This window comes from Syzygium oleosum, unplaced genomic scaffold (assembly GCF_021117445.2).
Source record: "Syzygium oleosum isolate NSW1041296 unplaced genomic scaffold, Sole_v2.1 Sole_v2.20, whole genome shotgun sequence".
Lineage (NCBI taxonomy): Eukaryota > Viridiplantae > Streptophyta > Magnoliopsida > Myrtales > Myrtaceae > Syzygium > Syzygium oleosum.
The window spans coordinates 2,532,078-2,541,915 of record NW_026607504.1 but is presented as its reverse complement, the minus strand read 5'-3'; the positions used below and the strand labels follow the sequence as shown (position 1 = coordinate 2,541,915).

Sequence of the window (9,838 nt, the reverse complement as noted above, 5' to 3'; positions counted from 1 at the left end):
TAAATATGTGATGGAGGGGATTGGGGTTTAGACAAGGACCATCTGCTTGCATTTTTATATAGGTGGGAGAACCAAGATTGAGATACATGTTTGTGACCAGATAAAGATAAGCAATTGCCTGACGTTCAAAAGTTTCCAATCGACTACATACATAAACCCGATAGATATTCTGAGGAGGAAAGCTCAGAGTTATCTTGTCTGCTTAGTGTCGAATCTGGGGCAAGATCAATATTATTATTAGCAGCCTCTCCATACTCATTCACTGAACGGCTCTTCATTTTTAATATCTGAACACCTACATCAATTGGCGTGCTTAAGGAGAAGCACAAGCTCAGAGCCCAAAGAACCCAATTTCTTCCATCCATGGCTCTCCTCTGGACCTTACCTGGTACACTAATACTATCATGAATAGTGTTTCTGCAATGAAACTGACATTGTTTCTTTTGTATGAATGGAACTGATATTATTTGTTCATAGTACTGTATCATTGAAACTCTGACATGCTTTTTCGCCTTTCGATGTATGCTTTAGCTTACTTAGTGGGTAACAACAGAGGCTTACTCCGGTTTAGTTTTTCATTCTTTTTTCTGATATGCTGAAATCAGAGGCATTCTCTTGGATGTGTGATGGAGAGCTTGATTTCAGTACTTGCACCCAGAGCAGCATAATTGATGGTCTCAACCTGCTTTTCCTCTGCTCTTTCTACGTCTTGTGGATCGCCATCACCCTTAGGAAGCGCAACGCCAATGGAAACAGCACTAGGAGGGACTTGGTACTCATTGTCGTTGTGGTCTGTTGTGCATTTAGTAGCCTCGCGCACTTTGGTGTCGCCCTCCGGAGTCTTATACTTCAAGCTGACATAAATAGACCTCAGAGCTGGTTGCTTCACTTTGTTAGAGGATTGATATGGATGTCTTTGACGGGTTCGTTGCTTGCTGCGAAATCCAAGTGGATGAGAACCTTGGTCACTCTTTGGTGGGTTGCCTTCTGTTTGCTCGTCACAGCTCAGAACATCAGGCTCTTGTTGAAAGGGCTCGGAATCGGAGTTTTAGACATTGTGACTTGGCCTATAAACTTTCTCCTTATGTTCTGTGCCTTCAGGAAATATGTTGTGGTTCTGGAACCAAACCCAGATGAGAAATTATACGAACCTCTATTAGGTGCGAAGCCTGATGATTCTCGGTCACAGCTCGGCTGTGCTAGCTGCCTCAGCAAGTTGACATTTTCTTGGATTAATCCATTGTTACGCTTGGGGTACTCAAAACTGCTAGAGTTCAAGGACATCCCATCTCTCATCTCCGAGGACGAGGCTGATCTGGCGTATAAAAAATTTGCACTTGCGTGGGATTCAGTTGTAAGCGATCAAAAGGGTTCGCAGAGCAACTTGGTTATTAAGACCATTGCGAAAGTATATTTCCAGGAGAACATTTTCATAGGCTTATGTGCGCTTTCCCGAACGATATCCGTCGTCATTTCCCCATTGTTACTGTACTGGTTTGTGAATTACTCGAATGGAGGCGGGGAAAATTTGTCAGAAGGGTTCACTATTATTGGGTGCTTGATGCTTGCCAAGCTAGTCGAGTCCTTTTCGCAGAGACATTACTTCTTTGACTCCAGGAGGTCCGGAATGAGAATGAGATCGGCTCTTATGGTAGCAGTCTACAAGAAGCAGTTAAAACTTTCGAACACCGGAAGAAAACGACACTCAACTGGCGAAATCGTGAATTACATCGCGGTCGATGCGTATCGGATGGGCGAATTCCCTTGGTGGTTTCATTCCACTTGGAGCCTCACACTGCAACTCTTCCTGTCCATCGGTGTACTCTTTGCAGTGATTGGCATTGGCGCTCTTCCGGGCTTAGTCCCACTCCTCATTTGTGGACTCCTGAATGTGCCTTTCGCCAAGATCCTCCAAAACTGCCAGTCCCAGTTCATGACCGCCCAAGATGAGCGGCTCCGGTCCACTTCAGAGATCCTGAACAGCATGAAGATCATAAAGTTGCAGTCGTGGGAAGAAAGATTCAGGAATTTGATCGAGTCGCGCCGTGCCACTGAGATGAAGTGGCTGGCTGAAGCCCAATTTAAGAGGGTTTACGGGACAGTGCTTTATTGGATGTCTCCGACTATAATTTCTTCGGTGATTTTCTTAGGTTGCGCTCTCTTGCAGAGTGCCCCATTAAACGCTAGTACTATCTTCACTGTCCTTGCAACGTTGCGGGCTATGGGCGAGCCTGTTAGGATGATCCCTGAGGCCCTTTCTATATTGATCCAAATGATGGTGTCTTTCGATCGCATCAACACATTTTTGGTGGACGACGAGCTAAAGAACGACAGAATAAGGGAAGTCCCATTGGAGGATTCATCTAGCACCACAAGCATACAGATTTTATCAGGAAATTTTGCTTGGGACGTGGAATCTGCAATCTTGACTCTGAAAGACATAAACTTGGAAGCCAAATGCGGGCAGAAGATCGCGGTCTGTGGTCCAGTCGGGGCAGGCAAATCATCGCTTCTTTGTGCTATACTAGGAGAAATAACCAAAACCACGGGAACTGTGAGTTTACAAGACATCTATGCCCATAAGTTGTGCACCTCTGTCATGCACCTAACTCTAATTCTTTCATGTATCTTAATTTAGGTTAAAATATGTGGATCAACTGCCTATGTTTCTCAAACTTCGTGGATCCAAAGCGGGACGATTAGGGACAACATACTCTATGGAAAACCGATGGATGAGGTCCGATACAAGAAGGCCATAAAAGCGTGCGCACTGGATAAAGATATCAGTAGCTTCGGTCATGGAGATCTCACAGAAATAGGCCAGAGAGGGCTCAACATGAGTGGTGGACAGAAGCAGAGGATTCAACTAGCTCGGGCCGTCTATAACGACACAGACATTTATCTTCTTGATGATCCTTTCAGTGCGGTCGATGCACACACCGCTGCAATACTTTTCAATGTAAGAAGTTGAGCTCATACTTTTCTAAGGAAAAAATAATAAGGAGAAACACTAATGATTAACAATCCTGCTGTGCTTAAATCGAGTCTTTTACTGCAGGACTGTGTCATGGGCGTGCTCGAAAATAAGATGGTCATCCTAGTGACTCACCAAGTGGAATTTCTCTCAGATATGGATCGAATTTTGGTAAGAATCGGTATCCACACTTGTCATATACATAATTAGATAAGTTTAGGCCAGTGGTATTTTTTTCTTTTTCGGATATGCTAAACATGAATCGCTTTTTGTGCTATGAAGCTCATGGAGGAGGGACGTGTTACACAGTCGGGGAGCTACCAGGAGCTCTTGACTGCAGGAACAGCATTTGAACAGCTTGTGAATGCTCACAAAGAAGTGCTCACCACATTTGGACCTTCAAACAGTGAAATCCCCGGTGAAACTGCTAATTCAATTACGTTCAAGCATGAGGAATCTAAAGAGGCCAAACAAATCGAGATATCCGAGAAGGCCCAACCGGGAGTGCAACTTACAGAAGAAGAAGAAAAGGAGATTGGTGATGCTGGGTGGAAGCCGTTCTGGGATTACATAATGGTGTCGAAAGGATTAACGCTTCTGTTTTTAGGCTTTCTGACGCAGTTAGCATTTGTGGCGCTTCAGGCTGCATCCACCTTTTGGCTAGCAGTAGCGATTCAATTTCCCGACATTAGTAGTGGCACTTTAATCGGTGTCTTCGCGGGGATTTCATCGCTTAGTGCTGTGTTCGTGTACCTTCGATCCTTCTTCGGAGCTCATCTGGGTCTAAAGGCCTCCAAGGCCTTCTTTTCAGGTTTCACTGATTCCATATTCAAAGCTCCGATGCTCTTCTTCGACTCTACTCCGGTGGGGAGGATTCTGACCCGAGTAAGATTATTTTCACATTCATGTTTCAATATCTTCAGCACTAGCATTTTCACATTAAATTGCCACTATCAGCATTATCACAATCATGTTTCAATATCTTCAGCACTTCCCATATAAAGAATGAGGCTGACATCTAAAATTTCGCAGGCTTCATCAGATTTGAGTATACTAGACTTCGACATCCCTTTCTCCATCATCTTTGTGATAGCTGCTGGAATTGAGCTTCTGACTATAATTGGGATTATGGCCTCGGTCACGTGGCAAGTTCTCATCGTTGCGACTTTTGCAATGGTTGCTGCAAAATATGTTCAGGTGAGTTTTTAAGTCTAGACCTTTCGAATTTGTCTGCATCTGTTGATCAAGAGGAGCTAACCATGTTCTGTCCCTTGACTTAAAAGGCATATTACTTGGCATCAGCGCGCGAATTAATAAGAATCAATGGAACGACAAAAGCTCCACTCATGAACTATGCGGCCGAGACATCCCTAGGTGTGGTCACCGTTAGAGCTTTTAATGCAGTAGACAGATTCTTCTGCAATTTCCTGAAACTCGTGGACGCCGACGCAAAACTTCTTTTCCACTCCAATGCACTAATGGAGTGGCTAGTTCTGAGAATAGAAGTACTTCAGAACCTGACCCTGCTCACTGCTTCTCTTCTCCTGATTCTGCTTCCTCAAGGATATGTGCCCCCAGGTAACCGAAAACTTACACGAAAACAGTGAGAACTTACACATTGTCAAAAGTTCTAGTTAAATTTGTTTATCCCGGTCTTGCAGGACTTGTTGGGCTATCTCTTTCTTATGCTTTTACATTGACGGGTACGCATGTTTTCGTGACCCGGTGGTATTGCTACTTGTCAAACTACATTATCTCGGTTGAGCGGATCAAACAATTCATGCACATACCATCTGAGCCTGCAGCGGTTGTGGAGAATCATAGGCCACCTTCTTCATGGCCATCAAAGGGTCGAATCGAGCTGCAAGAACTAAAGGTGATGTAGCTAGCAATGATCACCTAGAGGTGGGGTGAATAGGTGATTTTAATGATTTTAATCAATTTAAAGCGGAAACAATTGATCACTAGTAAAGTCTGAATAATGTTTAGATTCTGAGCAGTTTATATAGACAATGTGCTAGTATGCAGTATGTAAAATAAGAGTTTAGGGATAGAAAAACTGCACACAAGAAATTATAGTGGTTCGGCTTAGATTAAGCCTATGTCCACTCTCTCACGCTAACAGCCTATTGGTTGGATTTTACTATGTGATCAAGAAGGATTACAAGTTCTGAGTGATATCACTCTGTGAATGATAAAACTTTCTATCTCACACAATCACTCTTACAAAATGTCCCTCAAGATTTCAATGTTTGGCTCATAAAAGACAAGTAGTAGAATTGGAGTTTGCTCAGACTTTGAATTTGTTGATTCTTGATTTCGTTCAATACCTTCTGCTCCTCGCTAATCTCTTTTTATACTCCTCCACTTCCAAACTAGCCATTGGATAGTTTTCAGAGGATTATTTTTCAATCTTTACCTTGGACAGATTTGTATAAAATTGATTGATTAGCCGTTTGTTGACAAAATTTGAATTCCGCTGAATCTGGTCGCCTATACAACCAGAATTTTGGTTTCCATAAGTAGAGCTTTATCCGTTGTAATATATATACTTGCCTTAATGTTTGATTGTCAATCAATTATAGCCTTTAAAGATTGAGTTAATCAAAACTTTCTTTCCGTGAAATCCACGCCAGATCACTAGCCGTTATTTTTGTTCTGAGTAGTTTCAAAGTCTGAGTAACTTTTGGTTCTTGCTTCACATCTAGAATTGAAGTCAGTGTTGGTCTTCAGTAGGGTCTGAAGTTCTTCATCTACTTAATATATCATATAAATGACTTTTTCAGTAGAGTCTGAACTTCTCGTTTTGAAAGTCGTAAAGTTTGAGTGACTTTCTTTTGTCCTTGTAAAATATGAGTGTCTAGAAAGTTCAGTTCTCTTGAAGTATTAAAGTTACCACTTCCAAAATATGTATACCTAGATCAAAATTCTTCAGAGCACGTGTCAAACTTACAAAATTAACATAGATAGTTTTGTCAACTTCAAAATCCATTAGGAAGTTTCCTCGACAAAAGGTACAAATTGCAACTCAAAATCAGAAATTTTTTCCAGGTTGCTAATACTAGGGGTTTATTCCTACTTGGTTTCAGCTAAGGTACCGTCCCAATGCACCGCTCGTGCTCAAGGGTATCACTTGCACATTCAAAGAAGGAAGCAGAGTCGGTGTTGTTGGAAGAACAGGAAGCGGGAAAACAACTCTGATCAGCGCATTGTTTCGATTGGTTGAGCCAGCAAGCGGGAAGATCTATGTCGATGGGCTAGACATTACTTCCATTGGATTGAAGGACTTGAGGATGAAACTGAGCATCATCCCTCAAGAGGCCACTTTGTTCAGAGGCAGTGTTAGGTCTAACATGGACCCTCTTGGCCTTTACTCTGACCATGAGATTTGGATGGTAATATGCACACGAGTGCTCATTTCTGGACTTCATAATATGCCTCCCAATTAGATCATCTTTTTCGTGGATGTGGCAAATTAACCCTTGTTTATTTCTCGATGTGTAGGCTTTGGAAAAATGTCAGCTCAAGGCCACAATTAGCAGCCTTCCGAATCAGCTCGATTCTTCCGGTGAGCGTCGTCTGTTACATTACATGTATCACTCTAATCACGGCTTGAAAGTCACTAAAATCCTACTAAGATACAACAATAATAATTCATATCTATGCAGCAGTACCTTACCTAAGTGCTTATACCAATATCCTCAGACCTTAATCAAAATGATTTTGAGTCTTTTTTCTGCTAATGGGAATGTGAACCGCTTGTCTAAATTTCAAACAGTAAGTGATGAAGGAGAGAATTGGAGTGCTGGGCAGAGACAGTTATTTTGCTTGGGAAGAGTTCTATTAAGGAGGAACAGAGTCTTAGTTCTTGATGAAGCCACTGCTTCAATTGATTCAACAACTGATGCTGTTCTGCAGAGGATCATCAGGCAAGAGTTCTCAGATTGCACTGTGATCACCGTGGCTCACAGAGTCCCGACTGTCATAGACAGTGACATGGTCATGGTCCTCTCTTATGGTAAGTTTCTAGCTATCCTATACATTCATAAACTTTCTCATGATACAATCTCAATCTCATTTTCTTTTGGTAATTCGAGTTTACATTTATTCTTTAAGAGTTAAAACATATCTGTCTCATTGTGACTTGTGAAGGGAAATTTAAGGCCGCAATGGATTGGGATTGCCGAAAACTTAATGAAAGATCAGACCGTTTAATGCTGATAATTTTCTAGTTATATGTGGATAAATTAGGCAAAAATGGATTTTGAAAAAATTTAGTATGATGAGAGTCCTGAAAAAGGAGTCATTTTATAGCTTAAACAATTTGTTATTAAAAAGGACTTCCGTTTAGCGCACTAGTTAGTGTGAAAAACTTATTACACAAGCGGATTCAGGGATGGACACATTTATAATTTTTACTTTTGATAGCTCCATTCATTTTATTAGTATACCAAAGTTTCCATCTAAATTATTATTTTTATAGAATAAAAATATTTTACACTAACGATGTACCTTGTATGAATTCATAGTAGAAAGTACAGCGATTTTTTTTATATTTTTAAAATGGATTTAATTTGTGTTTTTTGAAGGAAATCTGGTGGAGTATGAGGAGCCCTCGGAGTTGATGGAGACCGATTCCTACTTCTCCAAGCTGGTTGCTGAATACTGGTCAAGTTGCAGGAGAAGCTCCTCCCACAGTCTTTAGAAATTATCACTGCTGAGGCTCTCTTATTCATTATCGCTAAATAATCAATTTTCCATTGTGCCCTTTAAAGTAATAGCTTTATAATAAAGTGCATTGCAATGCGAGTTGATGGTCATTCTCATATATATAGTAACATTATTTTATCATTTCGTGGAGTCTATATTAATACATAAGGATCGTTATCAACGTTAAATCGACATATTCGTGCCATTAATTTTGTCAAGATCGAATCAGCAATATGGATGCGCTTATCATATGTCTAACCAAGGCCGTACTAAAGTGAACCGTGAGCGTGACATGATTTGAAAACTTTATTTTGATAGTTCGACAGTTCTTTAAGATAAGTATCGTGCACGAAAATTGCACAAATTTTAAGTTAGTAGCATTAATTCATCATTTCATTACTTATGCAAGAGCTGAAACAGTTAGTAGCATTATTTCATTATTTCTTGGAGTACTGTTAAATATGGACCCTCGCCATGAGATTTCTGCTCATACGCAGTCTCACTCCACCTAGCTGCCCTCGACGCAGCGTCCCCGTACACAAGTCGCTCCGGGGGCCAACCGTGTCCTGTCCCTTGACTAAAAAAGCAAATTACTTGGCATAAGAATGCCTAGGTGTGGTCACTACTGGAGCACTTAATACGGAAGACAGATTCTTCTGCAATTTCCTAAAACTCGTGGTTGCCGACGCGAAACTTTTTTTCCACTCCAATGCACTAATGGAGTGGCTAGTCCTGAGAATTAGAAGCACTTCAGAACCTGACCCAACTCACTGATTCTCTTCTTCTGATTTTGCTTCCTAAGGGATATGTGCCCCCAGGTAACCGACCATTTACATGAAAACAGCAAGAACCTAGGGAATTGTAGAGAATACTAGCTAAATTTGCTTATTTTGGTCTTGCAGGGATTAGGATACCATAATCCTAATATATGAAAGGTTCCAACATACTTGATAATTTTTTTAATAGCAGTTAAATGAGATTCCTTAGAATACGATTGGAATCTTGCACGCGTGCAAACATTAAATAATATATTTGGACGAGATGCAGTAAAATATAACAGAGATCTTATCATGCTTCCTTAGAGTTTGGGATCAATAGAATTATCTTGTCAAGTTTGATAGATGGAGACATAGGAGTTTCAGTTTTCTTGCCATTCTTTGTACCAAATTTCTTGACTAGCTCTTTGACATATTTCTCTTGAAATATAAAAGTGCCACTTGGAGTTTGTTTTGTTGGGAAATCCTCTATGTTATTTTAACGATGACAAAGACAATCAAAAGCTACTAATGTGTATATTGATTGAGTAGTACGAGATGATATATACACAAGTTACAATGCAGATGATGTCATAATTAGCACTGAATGTGATCCTGAGTGCTCTGTCACAATCGGAAATGCTCTGCCGATATGAAAGGATCATTGCCGATAGCTAAGATGAACAAGGTATTGGGTGTCGAGATGTCTATATGCTAGAAGGATTTCTACAAAGGTGAACAAGCTAGAGGGACCTTGATCGAAGGAGAATAAGCCGAGAAGAATAAGGATGTTCGTAATGGATTGGAATGACTAAAATAAGGTGAACAGTTGGATAGACCTTCGTGATGTGGAACAAGCCTAAAACTGTGATATTCGTTGAGGTAGCTATAATGAAGAATGTTTCTTGTGTGGGCATGATTTGCTATTGAACTGGAGATTGTAGTCATTAATGCTTTTCTGCACACGCAAGCAATGCTCAAGATTGGCATGATCTCAATTCCCAAAGAAGGCTTTCAGATATCCATGGTTTGATTTAATTTCCTTCAACAAATGAAGTTAACTTCCATACAAGAGTATCGCCATACCGTCTGATTTCTTATCCTTTTAATCAATTTTACATCTAATAGTTAATTATTTGTAGTAAATGTAATAATTAAGTAGAGACTACACCTTGTCCATAGTGAAGGCTTCTACTTATGGCAAAACAAGGAGCTGTAATCGAAAAATGTGATTATGGTCAAATACTCTCTTTTCAAAATGGTTACCGGTTCATAAGTGACTTTAACAACATTAAGTACATTAAACCACCTAGCAGTACTTCACAAGCACTGGTGTACTCACTGTTAAACACTTGATAAAGCCATTTCTATTAGGATACGAAAAAAAGGAAAGCATGTT

The 9,838-nt window shown here is 40.5% G+C and overlaps 1 protein-coding gene across 1 annotated transcript; it reads left to right on the top strand.

Annotated features, from left to right (window-relative positions):
* Positions 1–7,702, top strand: LOC115694048 (ABC transporter C family member 8-like). Its single transcript, XM_030621175.2, has 12 exons — positions 1–388; positions 606–2,554; positions 2,639–2,959; positions 3,059–3,145; positions 3,257–3,859; positions 4,007–4,171; positions 4,258–4,552; positions 4,636–4,850; positions 6,064–6,369; positions 6,479–6,542; positions 6,753–6,992; positions 7,564–7,702. Exons 1-12 carry the CDS (start codon positions 364–366, stop codon positions 7,677–7,679), a joined length of 4,386 nt encoding a protein of 1,461 aa, XP_030477035.1. The 5' UTR covers positions 1–363; the 3' UTR covers positions 7,680–7,702.
* The last annotated feature ends 2,136 nt before the right edge of the window (positions 7,703–9,838 follow it).